General features: G+C 42.2%; 1 protein-coding gene across 3 annotated transcripts in view; it reads right to left on the bottom strand.

The window, feature by feature from the left end:
- Nucleotides 1-4596: 4596 nt before the first annotated feature.
- Nucleotides 4597-17313, bottom strand: part of LOC124615503 (lachesin-like) — an 878988-nt gene continuing 866271 nt past the window's right edge. Inside the window, exons 11-12 of one of the 3 annotated variants that reach the window (XM_047143457.1) lie at nt 11956-12080; nt 4597-5505 (exon numbers count right to left, since the gene is read on the bottom strand). In XM_047143457.1, coding sequence (XP_046999413.1) covers nt 11959-12080 — 122 coding nt within the window. In that variant the 3' untranslated portion in view covers nt 4597-5505; nt 11956-11958. The remainder of the gene's footprint in view (nt 5506-11955; nt 12081-17313) is intronic. The other 2 variants (XM_047143456.1, XM_047143458.1) reach the window with 2 other exon arrangements.

The following is a 17313-nucleotide window of genomic DNA, read 5'->3' on the forward strand; positions in this document are numbered from 1 at the left end:
TTATCAAATCATTATTGGCCACTGCCCAAAACAATTTGTAAAATATTTCGTGGGGAGCATGGGGGCTATGTAAGTAGGCTGTTTATGTTTTCTTATTGGCAACGTTACGTAGCGCTCTGTATGAAAATCACTGACTGTGCTGTGTGCAGTCTGTGGCTAGTTTGCATTGTTGTCTGCCATTGTAGTGCTGGGCAGCGGCAGCTGGATGTTAACAGCGCGTAGCGTTGCGCAGTTGGAGGTGAGCCGCCAGCAGTGATGGATGTGGGGAGAGAGATGGCGGAGTTTTGAAATTTGTAAGACTGTCATGAACTGCTATATATAATATGACTATTAAGGTAAATACAGTGTTTGTTCTCTATTAAAATCTTTCATTTGCTAACTATGCCTATCAGTAGTTAGTGCCTTCCTTAGTTTGAATCTTTTATTTAGCTAGCAGTAGTGGCGCTCGCTGTATTGCAGTAGCTTGAGTAACGAAGATTTTTGTGAGGTAAGTGATTTGTGAAAGGTATAGGTTAATATTAGACAGGGCCATTCTTTTGTAGGGATTATTGAAAGTCAGATTGCGTTGCGCTAAAAAATATTGTGTGTCAGTTAAAGCAGTCTTGTATAATTCTTCAAAAAGGGGACGTTTCAAGTGTTCATGCTGCAAGTGTAATTTGGTTGTATTAACCAGATTTTGTATTAGTATGTGGTGAGTATAACTTGTACCAAGAATTCATCCTGTTACTTATCCTGTGTCGATTCAGCTGTTTGTGTTATAATACAGAATGATCCATCTGCCCCTACCTATGGGTTTCATAGAACCCACAACACCTTCAAATACCATGAGAAAGTTTTCGTATTCTCTCCCTCACTACATGCAAGCTATTATCCTACAGAAAAATGAACAGTATCTTTTTATAGGAAGTTTAACGCAGTTAAATTTTGTGCTGGGATACGTTTTAGCTAGCAGCTGTATTTTAGGAATTGTTCTACAAAAATTACAATGATGACTTTCAACACGTTTCTCTTGAGTAACTCGAAAACCATGACTCCAGTGAAAACATATTCCAGTACAAAATTTAACTGCATTAAATTACCTATAATAACGTCGCTTTCATTTATGCTGTAGGACTAAAAGTTCGTGTATAGTGAGCGAGAAAGTATAACAATGTCTTCTGTGGTTTGTAGAAGTATTGCAGGTTGTATAAAACGCATAGGTATGGGCTGCTGTAACTCCCCGTGGAAGAATTTTTATGATATATCCGTAGGTACTTTGATAGAGCATTGTGAGCTACATGTTGTGGTAGCTCTCTGGTGATGTTAATAGTAGTAGTAGTAGTACTACATCAGTGTGTAGTCCTATGTTATGTAACTGATCCCGCCTAAGCCAGAGAACTATTTTTGCATCTAATGTTCAACTGTGGAAGTGGTAACAATAATAACCTCTGTTTATGGCCGAGTATCATGCATTGTAAATTATTGATCTTGTTGATCAGTTATGTATCCTAGGACAAAGGTTCGATTTTATGTTTATTGCATGGAATATATTATGGGTATTAATTGTTTTAAGACCTGCTTAAGGATCTTTACTGGATACAGAACGGTATATAGTGTTGCTGAAGTTGTGTTACAGTTCCGTTATCCAGTAGTACTATTATGTTTCGTAAATTAATCGCTAAATTAATCTCCACGTGTGCTGAAGTCCCTGACCGAAACCCGCTCCACGCAAGTCCTACCCAACAATAGTTTGTATTCTAACTAATCTTATTCACTGTCACTTGTTATTCCAAATTACGCTTTCCTAAAGGACCTCTGAATACCTTGATTAACTAACTCATATGAAAGTAAACTTCTAACAGTAAGTTTGCTGTTGACTCTGATGACCAGTTACATACTAAGGTGAGAAAAGTCACGGGGTACCTTTTAATATCGTACCGGAACTCCTTTTGCCCGGAGGAATGCAGCAACATGACTTGGCATGGACTCAACAAGTCATTGGAAGTCCCTTGCAGAAGTATTAAGCCACGCAGCCTCTATAGCCGCTGATAACTGCGAAAATGTTGCTGGTGCATGATTCTGAGCACGAATTGGCCTCTTCATTATATCCGATAAATGTTCGACTGGGTAAATGTCGGGCGATATGCGTGGTCCTTTTATTCTCTCGAAATGTACAGAACGTTCTTCTAACCAGTCACGGACAATTCTGGCTCGATGACATGGTGCATTGTCATCCATACAAATGAAGTCCATGAATGGCTGAAAACGGTCTCCAACCAGCTGAGCATAGACATTTTCAGGCAGCGATCGGTTCATTTCGACCAGACTATTTCATGTAAACACAGCCCACACCGTTACGGAACTACCACCGGCTTGAACAGTGCCTTATTGACAACTTTGGCCCATGCCTTGCCGTGGGGTACGCGTCACACTAGAACCCTACCACTAGCTCTTACCAACTGACATCGGGACTCACCTGACGAGAGCGTGGTTTTCCAGTCGTCTAGGGTCCAACCGATATGATCACTAGTTCGATAGAGGTGCTGCAGACGCTGTTGCGCTTTTAAGCGAAGGCATTCGCGACTGTCGTCTGCTGCCATAACGCATTAACGCCAAATGTTTCGCCGCGCTGTCCTAGCGCACACGTCCGTGTATCCTCCACATTGACTTTTGCGGGTATGTCACGCAACGCTGCTTGTGTGCTATTGCTGACAACTCTACGCTAACAGCACTGCTCTCGGTCATAAAGTGAAGGCCATCGGCCAGAGCGTTATTAATTGCAATGCCTGAAATTTGGTATTCTCGGCATAGCCTTGACCCTGTGGATCTCGGAATAATGAAGTCCCCCAACGATTTCCAAAATGGAATAGCACATCCGTGTAGCTCCTTCTACCATTCCAAGTTCAAATTCTATCCATTCCCGCCGGGCGTCCATAATCACGTCGGAAACCTTTTCACATCAATCACCTGAATGCAAATGACAGCTCCGCCAACGCACCGCCATTTTTTCTTGTGTATGCGATAGTACCGCCACCTTTATATGTGCATATCGCTACCCATGACTTTCATCAGCTCAGTGCACTTCAGCAATAGCATTACAGCATGGACATATTCTCTGTACACGAATTCATTAAACTAACTTGAATCAATTTTGTGGATAATACAATTTCCAAGGATTAGTTGCAGCACATTTTCTTCAATTTTGAATATTGTCTTACATGCGTTTGTGACTGACTGTGCTTACCTTGTGATGGTTTACAGTGCAGTACTCCAGAGCTGCTGCGAAAGTTTGAGTGCTACAGTGGGTATAATAATAATCACTCGAAGCAGTTATTTTCATAATTTTTATTAGTTCAGGCAAGGCATAATAGCGTGTATAATTGGGCATGTCATCCACTGGACGTGCGTTGTGGCTGTGTAGTGTTTTATTTTCATTTATAGCGCTGTTTAAGTAGTATCTTTCTCAAACTACTGGTTTGAGTATTTTCCCATGAAAATTAATGTGCACTGTCTGCAGAGGGAATTGTTCATTATGAACTGCCGACTGTATCATGTGCGTTGGAAGTTGGTAAACACTCTGCAACGGTGTAGGTAGCGTTGAATGGTTTTCAGTCTGTTTATCGTTTGAATGGAAGAGAATGTAAATACTGTGCCGCAGTTACGTTTCATGTTGTCTTGTGATCTCTGATTCGCAGTAGACGCCGCTTATAGTCTGTGGAGAATGTAAGTCCGTGTTTCGTGGGGACAGAGCTCTTCTCAATCATACTGCTCTTTCTTACTATGTACACATCCAAATGGTATATGTTGTAGGAGCAGCGATGTATCTTTCATTGCACGACAAATATTAAAATAATCAGAGGTTGTGACGATACACCTGCCTTTAAATCTCTCTATTATCGTTTTGATTCAAGAGTAGTCGGACTCCAGGAAATTAACATATCGTGCGAGTAAGGTCAACTCTGCAACAATCGTGTCGTTTTCACAAAAACTAATACTAGCGTACTCATTACGTAACGGTAAATATTAGCAGCAGCAACGGCTTTGGTACTTTGGCTACACTAGTTTTGAGCATATCACCAAAGATATGCAGTGTCCGACCCGGTTAACCGCTGGATGACTGACTGCCCGGGAACACTGACTGCAGTTTGCTCAGGAATACGGCCATCGCCTTAGTTATGTCCAACTGCTTGATAACCAGTAAGTATGTAATGGAATGAAGTGATAGGTAGAAACCTATTGCCGTCACTTACCTTGCCGTAGAATTTCAGTAAGGAAGCAACTGATCATAACATTGCCAACCGTAGGTCGCGTCGCTAGCAATTCATGTCGGTGTTCCACGAGATATACGAAGATTGAGTACCGGAGCTCTATTCTAAGTCACTGACCATCTCCTAAACAGTAAGGTAACCTTACGTTACGCTAATTCTTCATAGGTTTCAAGCAGCAAGCTCATTAGTGGTTACTTATTTTGTTGGAAGTCCATCTGAAGATACTATGATACATCTAGCACTGAACTTCTTTGATGAATTGATTCAAAATGAAAATGGAATCACTAATTTTCAAAATATTTATTTTACATATTAAACACATTTTATCACATACATCGTTACAAAAATTAATTAAAGAATTACGAATGATATAGTAAATCAGCTTATGTGCATGGAATATTGAAATTTATCAATCTTGAAACAGTGTTGTGATAAACAATATTTGTTTCTTTTCATGCTAGTAACATCAACATCTCAAATAAATAAATCTGGATCACACACTATATTGATTTTATGGAATTATGTTATTTATGAAAACATTCTTGCACTTCTCGTAATGGGTTCATTGAAGTGATTTAAAAAGGGACTCTTAAGAAAAATATGTTGATTAGTCAGGGAATGAAAAGTGGACTATTTTAGTACTTAACTCTTAGCGAAATTTCCCGATCTCAAGAACAATGCACGTTTTAACAAAAGTAACTCCTGCATCACACAAAAACAGGCAGTGCTACTGTACACACATCAGAGTTCAACACGTTCAAATAAAATGGCGATCTAAAAGTAGACTGTGATGTGGCCGAAAAAAACTCAAAGAACGAAAATGCTAAGGCACAAATGTCTTCAACTGGTAGTCTCTTGCCCAGGGAGTGTATGACGTAGCATGCAAAAACCTACTAAATTAAAGACGGAGAAAAGCTATTTTTGCTAAAACACTTTTTTCGTTCTTGGATTACAGATGATACAATTCTTCCACTTTCTGCAGAAATATTTTGGGTACACTGTTAGTCTGACAAATGGAGGTTCACAACTTTTACGATTCAGACGACACTGTTATTGTCTTCCTAAGCCATACGATTCAGCACTCGACGAGAAAGTAAACACCACTCTGGTTAGGTACTGCGAAGTGTCGCCGTTATGCACAAGTAGACGGATGCAGGCAGCGGCGGCCGGCGGCGGTGGGAGAGAACACGTGGTTGACCAGCGCCAGCCGCGGTCGCCCCGCTGTGGTAACTATGGATCTTCCACCTTACGTGTTTACCTGCAACAGCGAAACCAACCCATTGGACTCATCTCTTGTTGTTGCTTTGTACAAACATCTGAAGACAATATTCGAGGCTGTTATTAACATTAAAGTCGTGCGCTGTAGCTTGCACGGGAAACATTTTGTTGTATAATATCAGCACAAAGCTGCTAAAAGATATTGTTTTACTATATCGAAATTCCTTTAGACACATCGGTTATCATCTGACAGAACCTACGTACGGTACAGCAACATCAAGGTACGATGGGCGTTCAATAATTACCGCAGCACTTTTTTTTCTGAAACCAGGTTGCTTTTCTACATCTACATCTACATTTATACACCGCAAGCCACCCAACGGTGTGTGGTGGAGGGCACTTTACGTGCCACAGTCATTACCTCCCTTTCCTGTTCCAGTCGCGTATGGTTCGCGGGAAGAACGACTGCCGGAAAGACTCCGTGCGCGCTCGAATCTCTCTAATTTTACATTCGTGAACTCCACGGGAGGTATAAGGAGGTTCAAATAGTTCAAATGGCTCTGAGCACTATAGGACTCAACTGCTGAGGTCATTAGTCCCCTAGAACTTAGAACTACTTAAACCTAACTAACCTAAGGACATCACAAACATCCATGCCCGAGGCAGGATTCGAACCTGCGACCGTAGCGGTCCCGTGGTTCCAGACTGCAGCGCCTTTAACCGCACGGCCACCTCGGCCGGCGGTATAAGGAGGGAGAAGCAATATATTCCATACCTCATCCAGAAACGCACCCTCTCGAAACCTGGACAGTAAGCTACACCGCGTTGCAGAGCGTCTCTCTTGCAGAGTCTGCCACTTGAGTTTGCTAAACATCTCCGTAGCGCTATCACGCTTACCAAATAACCCTGTGACGAAACGCGCCGCTCTTCTTTCGATCTTCTGTATCTCCTCCGTCAACCCGATCTGTTACGGATCCCACACTGATGAGCAATACTCAAGTATAGGTTGGTGTTTCGTAAGCCACCTCCTTTGTTGATGGACTATATTTTCTAAGGACTCCCCCAATGAATCTCAACCTGGTACCCGCCTTACCAACAATTAATTTTATATGATCATTCGACTTCAAATCGTTCCGCATGCATACTCCCAGTGCTACCAGTGTTTGTTCCGCTATCATATAATCATACAATAAAGGATCCTTCTTTTTATGTATTCGCAATACTTTACATTTGTCTATGTTAAGGGTCAGTTGCCACTCCCTGCACCAAGTGCCTCTCCGCTGCAGATATTCCTGTATTTCGCTGCAATTTTCTAATGCTGCAACTACTCTGTATACTTCAGCACCATCCGCGAAAGGCCACATGGAACTTCCGACACTATCTACTAGGTCATTTATATATATTGTGAAAAGCAATGGTCCCATAACACTCCCCTGTGGCACGCCAGAGGTTACTTTAACGTCTGTAGACGTCTCTCCATTGAGAACAACATGCTGTGTTCTGTTTACTCAGGATTCCAGTACACCACATTATCCACCACTCTTTTGCCTACAAGTCACTATTTTTCAGCATAATCTCCGTTAAATGTGTCGGTGTTATGCCACCTTACTGGAAGGGCCTGTATACCCGCGTAGTACCATTTTATTGGTCGAAGTCGGAGCCAACGCCTCTCTGCATCAATAACCTCCCCATCACCCATGTAATGATTCCCGCGGAGTGCATCCGCTTTTCAAAACACAGTTGGAAGTCGGAAAGCGAGGAACCCAGCGGGTACACACCTTTGATTACCCCAACCGGTGGACAAGTGTATCAGGACTACCAACAGAGGCGTCCAGTTAAGCGGGAGATCGGACCGATTTGTGCGACATAGTTGCGATCACAGACGCCCCGCCCAACGACTCACTATGGTTTTGTTCACTCCCATAGACATTCTGCAAGGGCTAAGGTATTTCCGCCAAAAGAAACGCGGTGATAGCTTCTCCTTGTAAGCCATCTTTGCTATAGCCACCATTATGAAGCCTACTTACAGCGCCGCCACAATGCCCCACAACAGATTGCCCATTGTCTCATCCCAAACTGGCCGAGAAAAAAATGCTTTGCATTACTTATTCAACGCCTCTCGTACAATTTTTTCTAAGAGCAAAGACATAAGATGCAATCATGAAAACCATTAAGCTCTTACTTTAAAAGTTTTGATTCTGAATATTATGTGTCTATAATTTTAAAATGTAATTCATGATTACTTATCGCTATGTACATATGTGGCCTTAGGATTACAAATTGGTTCAAATGGATCTGAGCACTATGGCACTTAACTTCTGAGGTCATCAGTCCCCTAGAACTTAGAACTGCTTAAACCTAACTAACCTAAGGACATCACACACATCCATGCCCGAGGCAGGATTCGAACCTGCGACCGTAGCGGGTCCACACTGTAGTGCCTAGAACCGCTCGACCACCACGGCCGGCTTTAGGATTACATGTACGATACATAAATAAACGAGTGTTACATATGACAATAACTGCATTTCACATTCAGTCATACCATACCCAGCGTACGGCATTACATCGTAAGGTTTGGAACTGAATTTAGGCTCCACATTCCTTCTGTTTATGTACTACTATGCAGAGTTCATAGAACTGCCAGTGTCTGAATGAGTCGCATTACGATATTTACAGTCAGGAAATTCACTCTATACTACAGGGTGATCCAAAAGTCAATTAACATTTGAACATGTAAGACTTCACAGAATAATGTAGGTAGAAAGGTGAAAACTGACACATACGCTTAAATTACATGGATTTTCATTGAAACCAAAAAACTCCATAGAACAAACAACAGATGACGCTTTTTATGTCATAACTATTTATCTTTTGCAAAGATGATGCTTTTTATAAGGAGTTCTTAGCATTTTGGCTATCATTCACCAACAACTCTGGACAGCATATCAGAATTTAGTATGACAAACAGATCCGGAAGTGTAGAAGAGCATATTAGGAGGACAATCACACAAAATCTATCCTTCAAAAAGAAGTGCGAAGGAAGTTAAATGAAAGAGAATGGCGGTTAAGCCATATTAAAGATTAAGCGTAATCCTCGACAGAGTGCACCTAAAACTGCAGTTCAGTCGCTGCAAGATTGCGATAACTGATAATTCAATCATCCGTGCTACGGTTCACTATAGAAGGAGAACGGCAAGGAGAAAATATACGTGAACGGATAGAAAAGGCTCCGTTAGCCAAGAACCACGTTAACAAAGGGTCAGAGTGGTGCAATGATGCTGTATTTAATAATGAGACCACATTCACCGTCTCTTTAGAAGATAGGGGAAATCTAATCGTAGCTACGAATGTGAAGCACGTTCATTTGCGTATTAGAATGATGACAATCAAAATTTGTGCCAGACCGGGGCTCGAATCCGTCTTCCCGCCTTACGCTTAAGCGCTTCGGCTATCCGTGCAGAAATCACAGCCACAACCAAAGTTCCACACGACGTCGTCCTTGCGTCATAGCCTGCTACTCGTACTTGACGTACACTGATAAACATAACATTACCTCCACTGCCCATAGCGAGGTTGAATGCCTCCTGGTGGTGTTACGAGCAAGAGTAAGAAGCGGGAGAGAGACGAATGTGCATTCATTATAGCAAAGATAAGGGCCAGAAGTGCTGAATGCAGTGATATAAGCGGTTCTGACAATGGGTACATTGATGTGGCACTGCTACTGGAAACGAGAATCTCTTAAACGGCGGAGTTTGTCGGCTGTTTGCGTACATTCACTGAAATTTTATTTCGTTGTTAAATTTACATGCGGAAAACACCACTGGAAATATGAGCGTGAACGAATATTAACGACAACCTTCGTAAAAGGCTTATTTAGATTTCATAAATATTGAACACGTGGAGTGTGTCAGATTGTGTACGTTTTTACGGGTAATATTAATGAACTACGTGAAACGGGACCGACTGGTGTTAGGGAAGACGAATAGAAGGTATAAATTTCTTTGCAAATGTTCTCGTAGAACTGTAGTATGTTCCTTGAGCGCGTAATGACTGATACAAGTCGTAGTTGCACATATGTAACTGAACTGTTTGTCTCAACCCCAATTATTTTATTCATTTCCCGGCGCATTACAAAAGAATACGCCGATATTGCCGGTACAAAGAATAAGTGCGAACTGATAGGATTGAGAAAACTATAGCCCGTTAGGAAATAATTTGAACACGAGATGACACAGTAGATCGTACGTCCTGTTTACATGGTATCTACTAAAAGACAAACGTTTGCTACATTTTGAGAGATTCAAATGTATCTGCTACAAATACAGCACCAAATAATGTTGACTATATCAGTATACTGTTTTAAAGGCAAACGCGAAACCATCAGTGCAACAACTATAACGATATTGTAATTTAAAGCACATAGGTCCGATATGAACTTATAATAAAGAAGCTCACTCGCAGTTATGTAGACACCCAAACAAGTCCTCAGAAGTAAGAGTAACTTTGGGCGTGCCCCAAGAAAGTGTTATAGGACCGTGGCATTTCGTAATGTATGTAAACGATACTGTAGACGCCGGCCGCGGTGACCGAGCGGTTCCAGACGCTACCATATGGAACCGAGCGACCGCTGCGGCCGCAGGTTCGAATCCTGCCTCGGGCATGGATTTGTGTGATGTCCTTAGGTTAGTTAGGTTTAAGTAGTTCTAAGCTCTAGGGGACTGATGACCTCAGATGTTAAGTCCCATAGTGCTCAGAGCCATTTGAACCATTTTTGATACTGTAGACAACATCGGAAGTGCCATGAGGCTTTTCACAGATGATGCTACGCAGGAAGAAATGCGGAGGATGGAATCTCGCTGCAGAGTGTGGCAATAGACCCTCAACATAAACAAGTTGAATGGCCACATAAAACTAATAGCAGGAAAGGTAGATGCCGGACTGAGATTAACTGGAGAAACCTCAGGACATATAGTCCACTAAAAAAGCAGGTACCTTGCAGAACTCTCGTACGACCAGTACTTCAATATAGATCGTCAGTAGGGGATAGATGGAGGAAACAAGATGCTCGGAAGAATAGCAGCATATTTCGTTACACATTCTGTTGGTAAGCACGAAAGCGTCACAGAGGTGACCAATCAACTTCAGTGGCAGACGCTGTAACAGAGGCGTTCTACGTTTACTGTTAAAGTTCGGTGATCGTACGTTCGTAGAAGAATCAACAAATATAACTCTGCCTCCAATGTATACCTCGCGAAGATTACAGGAATTAAAAATTAGATGAATTCGAGCCAACTGGAAGGCATGGCGGCAATCGTTCTTCCGGGGAACTATTCGCAACTGGAACAGGTGAGGGGAGAAAGTGACAGTAGTACACAAAGTACCCTCATTCACGTACCGCAGGGTGGCTTGCGGAGTATAGGTATAGATGTGGATGTAGATTTAAGATATAGGAAGAGAGGGAACGTGAGCAGAGTTATTTTCACTTTGCACTACGTGAAGATTTGCAGGACAGAAAAGAGCTAATATTTCCAGCAAAAGCACACATGAAAAAAGTTTTACATCACCTCGGTTCCGAGATTTCCGAAACCTGTACAGAAAATTGGAGTTTGTGTTCAACTTACTCGTATAAAATACTCGTATAAAACACAGATGGAAAGGACAGCAACAGGAAGAAGTTGATGATGGCATCTAGACACCCCATAGATCGATCACTACAAAAAATTTGGGTTCCCGTAATCCACCAATGCGGATACGCCGTCAACCAGATCTGCAGGTAATCTGCAGTTTTCACAGAACGAAAATAGAGGTGTGGAAGTTAATTACATAGTACTGCAGCCAAGAATGAAAGGGGATTTTGAAGCACCACGTGTTTAGTCTCAATAGTATGAAATGAACAGTGAACATATTTTGAATCACAATGTCGTCTTTATACGGCTCTACTGGAAGATTTACAATATGATTCTCGTATGCCACACAAGAACTATAAAGTGTGTGGTATCTCCATCCACAGAAACTGCGAGTGTGCGTGTTTATTTCACCAGGTACATTCAATATGATGACCGTCAGTTGTAAATTTAGTTTACAAGCTTCTTTGTTTAGCACATAACGATCGAGGCACATTCAGAGAGCGTTTGAGAGGAAAAGTTTGTACAGCCTATTTAGTGCCGTGTCTCACATAATCGGGTAAAGTCGGTATGTAGTGGTAAACAATAGTCTTTGTCTTTCTCCGCTCGCGGTATTATAAAGGGACAATATAAAGCAATAACTGGATACAGCTATGCGGACGAAACAAGTGGAATATACATTATATACTGGCTGCTACAAAGGATTCCTCGAATCTGGCGGAAATAGCTTTCTGGTAACGAGTATTTGGAAAAGAGGAATTAGATATGTTTGAGTGTTTATGAATCTGGAAGAGGGAGAAGTAGAGGGATGGGTTGAGAGGGAGTAGCTGATAATGGAGAGTAATTGGAGAATTCGCTCTCACCTGCTATACAAGGATCAGAGAGCACGCGGCACCCATTAGGACGACTGCTGCACCCAGCCGGTGCCACAGAGGAGCCGCTTCGCTGTTGGCGTTCGCGATGAGTCCCAGGTCCTGGACTTCAGGTTCTGCAACAGACGCACTGTAATGTATCACCACAAACTTAACAACAACTTTCTTTCCTGATTGAAATTACAAAATCTGTCCACCACAATTGTGAAAAAACTGTATGATGCTGACCATCATATTCGTATTTATTCATTTGATCGTTAATAGAAGGACAAGCGATTTATTTACAGCCATTATTATACTGTGTAGTGATGTTAACTACAACAATGTCAAAATTTTAAGAACTTGTTTATTCCTTGCAAGACGTCCAAGCATTGGCCTCAATTTGTGGAAGAAGTTTCTGAGACTGTACGTGTAGGGTACAGCATTGTATGCAAGTGAGTAATTTTTTTTTTTTGTGGGAGAAAAAAAAGGTAATAGAATGGGACCGTTTGGCTTTGTAGAAGGACGCTGAAAATTAAACGGTTTAACAGGATAAGCAATTCGGAGGTTCCCCACAGACTCGTCAATATTAGAAACTGAGGAAAAGTACTCTCTAGATGAATGGACAGTTTGTAAAATCTATTTAGACGTCAGTGAATAACTGCAGTGGTACTAGAAGGAACCGCATAGGGTAATACCTATAAGAGAAGAAAGGTATTGGACTGCAATAAATAATCCGGGGGGGGGGGGCGTTAGATGTAAGTTCAATACTGAGACTAGGAGGGTGACACAGGACATTAAAATGTATGTTTTAAATTGGTGTCGACCTTGGCGAAGTGGAACATTTGGATTCCATAAATATCATTTTAGTTCTTTTAAAAGAAGTTTAGATAAGAACATCGAAACACTAAGTCTTCAGGCCACGAGTGGCCTACCGGGACCATCCGACCGCCGTGTCATCCTCAGTGGAGGATGCGGATAGGAGGGGCGTGGGGTCAGCACACCGCTCTCCCGGTTGTTATGATGGTATTCTTGACCGAAGCCGCTACTAATCGGTCGAGTAGCTCCTCAGTTGGCATCACGAGGCTACGTGCACCCCGAAAAATGGCAACAGCGCATGGCTGCCTGGATGGTCACATATCTAAGCGCCGACCACGACCGACAGCGCTTAACTGCGGTGATCTCACGGGAATCGGTGTCTCCACTGCGGCAAGGCCGTTGCCTACGAACAACGAAACGGAATTTAGATTTATCATGCATCGGCTCCGGGTACACTTGCTAACGGTCAGTATCTGGTACAGCTTCCAACTTTCCTGAGACTGATTCTGGACCAATAGTTCTGTCAGTGGTGCGGGACAAGCTCGTAGTTATGCCTACGGAGAACGTAACTTTTCTCTATTCTAAGTGCGAAATACACACATCGCGAAGGAGTTATGCAAATTGGTCACAAACTGATGTTCATATAGCTACAGACGAAAAATACACACTTGTGAACTTTGCTGGACAGTGCCTAAATATTTGACACTGCAACGCAATTTCTCTGCGCAGCTGGCACGGATAGTAAGCAGTGGACATGTCGATACCAGGATATAAAGTCTTTGCAAATCTCATTCCTTGTACTAAGATGGACAGCAACTACACTTCGTAGACTGGTGTGTGAACAGTGTTCGCAGACGTCGGCATTTCAGAGACGGTATAGACCTCATATCGAAGGAAGGATGGGAGATTAGGGTGTATCGTCCGGTCGACACGAGGTCTTTATAGACAGAACAAAAATCAGCTTTGGGATTATCCGGAAGGCATTCGGCCTTTTCTTTTCAAAGGAACCATCATGGCATCATTTGTCTTACCGATTTAGGGAGACAACTGAAAACCTGAATTTGGATAGCCATCCTCCAGAATGCGAACCCTGCGTCTTAATCACCCTGCTACCCCTGCTGGGCCCCTGTTTGTAGCTCAAGTCATGATCCAAATCCAGAATGGGTCGATAACTATATGTGGTAAAATACACAACAAAAAAAGTTGAATACGGTACGGCCTAACGTTCAGAAGCAACAAATTTAACTGCAAAAATTTCTTAATAAAGTTAGTGAAGTGTAGGTTTGTCTGATCAAGTGGACTCGCAATCCGGAGGAAAGAATTTCAAATACCCGACATACCATCCAGAATTAAAATTGCCGTGTTCAACCTAAGGCGGTGATCACTGTTGGCACCGACGTTGGAGTTTCCTCCGACAAGCGACGTCGGCCGCGGACGGCCTGTCTATTTATCTAATGAGTACTGCAGTAAGTGTGCTGTCCCGGTACAACAGATTTCAGTACCCGAACATTAGACTATGGGCGAACGGTCGGCGCAATTCAAAACAGTTGGATTGTGAGAAATTCATAAACTCACTGTGTTAGTACAGGGAAACGGAAATTGTGGGATCCTGAGGACGGTCAATATATAACAGCGTATATCTCGGAATACATTGTCTGAAATGGCTACTTTATCGCGAACTTGAAGTGCTATATTGTGAAATAGTTTGTAAAAATTAATTCGTTATTTTTATAATGAAATGTTGTCATTCTATTGTCATTTCAGATCTCGAAAACTATTTCTTTATCACCTGGGAAATATCTCTGAAGCACAAGAGGTTCGAGTCCACCCTCGGGCATAGGTGTGTGTGTTGTTCTTAGCATCAGTTAGTTTAAATTAGTGTAAGTAGTGTGTAAGTCTAGGGGCCGATGACCTCAGCAGTTTGGTCGCTTAGGAATTCACACTCATTTGAACATTTTTTTGCGTACTACGATCTGATTGCAATAATAGAAGGATGCAGATGGTTTGCGATCGAATTCAGTTTAAAAACTGTACCCTGCTCATCATACTAGCTCACAGGCCTAGTGTAACGTCCTGTACAAAATGGTACTCTGCTAGAACTGAAGTTAAAAAGAGGTGTAGAACAACTTCAGTTTTTTGAACAAGGAACCAGACGGTTATAATCAGAGCTGCTCAGAGAGATCCGACGGGAGCTGTAATTATTGTATGGGAAGGAATCTAGGTAGATATTCTAATGCGTTAATACGTAGGTCCAATTTGGCCACCAGGTTCAAATCTGGCGTTTTGGATGCAAGAAAGACCTATAGAAATGTTTCCATACGTAATCGATTAGCAACGCGTCCGGGCAGAAAGGTCAAAAAAGTGCGAAAGGCACAATGTTGATTTTGTTATTTAACGCCGCTTACACAGTTTGTTCAATGCGAACACTGGAGACGCTGACGAGATTTTGTACAACGCCAGATTTGCTCCTGTAGAACTATTTTTTCCATTGTAAATCGGATGCGCATTAACGAATTAGCGTATCTGCCACGTTTCACTGCCATATGATAACAACAACCCACACTGGACCTCTATGAATGGCTGCACTTGCGTTAAAATCACCTGGAACCTTGTTCAAAAAATTTAAGTCATTCGATGTTTTAACTTCAGTCGTATTATAGCGCCACTCAGTAGATGATCTGGCAATTGTGAGGTAGTGTAATGAGCAGCATACAAGTTTTAAATTGAGCTCGTTCGCCAGCCATCTATATTCTTCAAGAAATGAAGAAGGATTAAATGAATTATGTTATTGTAAGGTTGCAAAAAGCACTTTTCCGAGCTGGGTTTTTTCTTAGTGTCACCAAGTGTCATTTCGAGTTCGTAATATAAGGTTTCTTTCTTCATTCTCATGTATTCGTAAGACTGGTCCGGTTGTTCCAGTAACTGAGGAAGGAATGTGTGGTTTTCGTCACGTTCTTCCCGAGGCACATGCAGTAATACATGCAAAATAGCAAAGACCGGGATGAGTGGCTCGTCTCTAAGAACAGAAGCGTTGTAGCATGCACCCCGCCACAAGCTTACGAATGAGGTCGGAAGCAGCGTGACCAAGCTGCCAGTCGATGTTTCCGCGTGACCTCTGGCGATGGCGTCTTGCGATCGTTGCCGGAGCCTTTGTGTCCGCAGCCTAAATCGATTAATATGAATACTGGGATGGTTGACCCCTAAAGGACGCAAGCGATTTCCTCCTCAGCACTAGTCCTTATAATCTCGACTTCGAGGGCGCGGTTGAAATCCTAACCCGTTTTTTCACTCAGTTTCCTATCGCAATAAACACTTGAGAGGTACTTCCCTTGACACCATTACTGACCAGAAGACGTGAAAGAATCATCTCGAATGTGACCAAAGAAGGCATGGAGCTTCAACGAACAATTGAAAGAGAGCAATCTGGCAGGTTCGTATACAGAACAGTACATTTCAATAACCATAAGACGTATTGGCACAGATATATTTTTTCGTAGTTGCGACTCCCCTAACAAGACTCCTATTTCCGGCTTTGCGGTTAGAGAGTTATACAGCCATCTGGACGGATCGGTTTTAATTGTTGTTGCGACCAGAATATATTCCTTGGTAGAAGCACCGAAATGAAGAACGTGCAGTCACGTTACAGCAAACTAAACTGCTCTCCCAGAGAGGAGTAGCGGTTTTCGTCTGTTAATGCTGCTTTAACGAAAAGGATATCGACCTAATGACCACATGCCACTGCGGTATTGTCGGAAAGTTTTGAATAACCAACAAGCTGCTTTCAGTCTAATGAACACATGCCACCACGGTACTCTCGGGAAGTGGTGAATAATCTAGAATCTGCTTTCAGTCGACAGAGCGAGGTCCTCCGTTCACTGTAACATTAAAAAACGCAGTCTTCATTTGTTGTTCGCACTTCATAATACACTCTCTTATACATTCGTTGTATACATAATAACAATATTATTCGCCTGTAATAAATACATTAATATGTATACGACATAAATATATCAAAATGCACAAAATATATATCTGTGCTTCTGGCTAAAGCATTACTTGAACCATATATATGAATTATTTCCAAGTATTTTTCTTGCGCTAATGTGTTCTTTTATTAGAGAAATATTTTAAACTGTCAAAAAAAATGTAGTAAAACTTGCGTGAACTGTAGCCGGCCACTGTGGCCGAGCGGTTCTAGACGCTTCAGTCTGGAACCGCACGACCGCTACGGTCGCAGGTTCGAATCCTGCCTCGGGCATGAATGTGTGTGCTGTCTTTAGGTTAGTTAGATTTACGTAGTTCTCTAACTTCTAGGGGACGATGGCCTCAGATGTTAAGTCCCATAGTGCTCAGAGCCATTTGAACTATTTGCATGAACCGTAATTTAATATCAACGATATTACATAAATCCGTCTATGGCTGAAACGAATCGGCGTATTTTCACACGTTTTAGAAAAAGCAAGGAGCGAAGCTCCTCTCAGGTAACTGAATCTCCCCACTTCTCTTGTCTCCACGGAACGGAGCAGATAATTTGTATAAGTGTGTCTTAGT

Source organism: Schistocerca americana, chromosome 5 (genome assembly GCF_021461395.2).
Source record: "Schistocerca americana isolate TAMUIC-IGC-003095 chromosome 5, iqSchAmer2.1, whole genome shotgun sequence".
Lineage (NCBI taxonomy): Eukaryota > Metazoa > Arthropoda > Insecta > Orthoptera > Acrididae > Schistocerca > Schistocerca americana.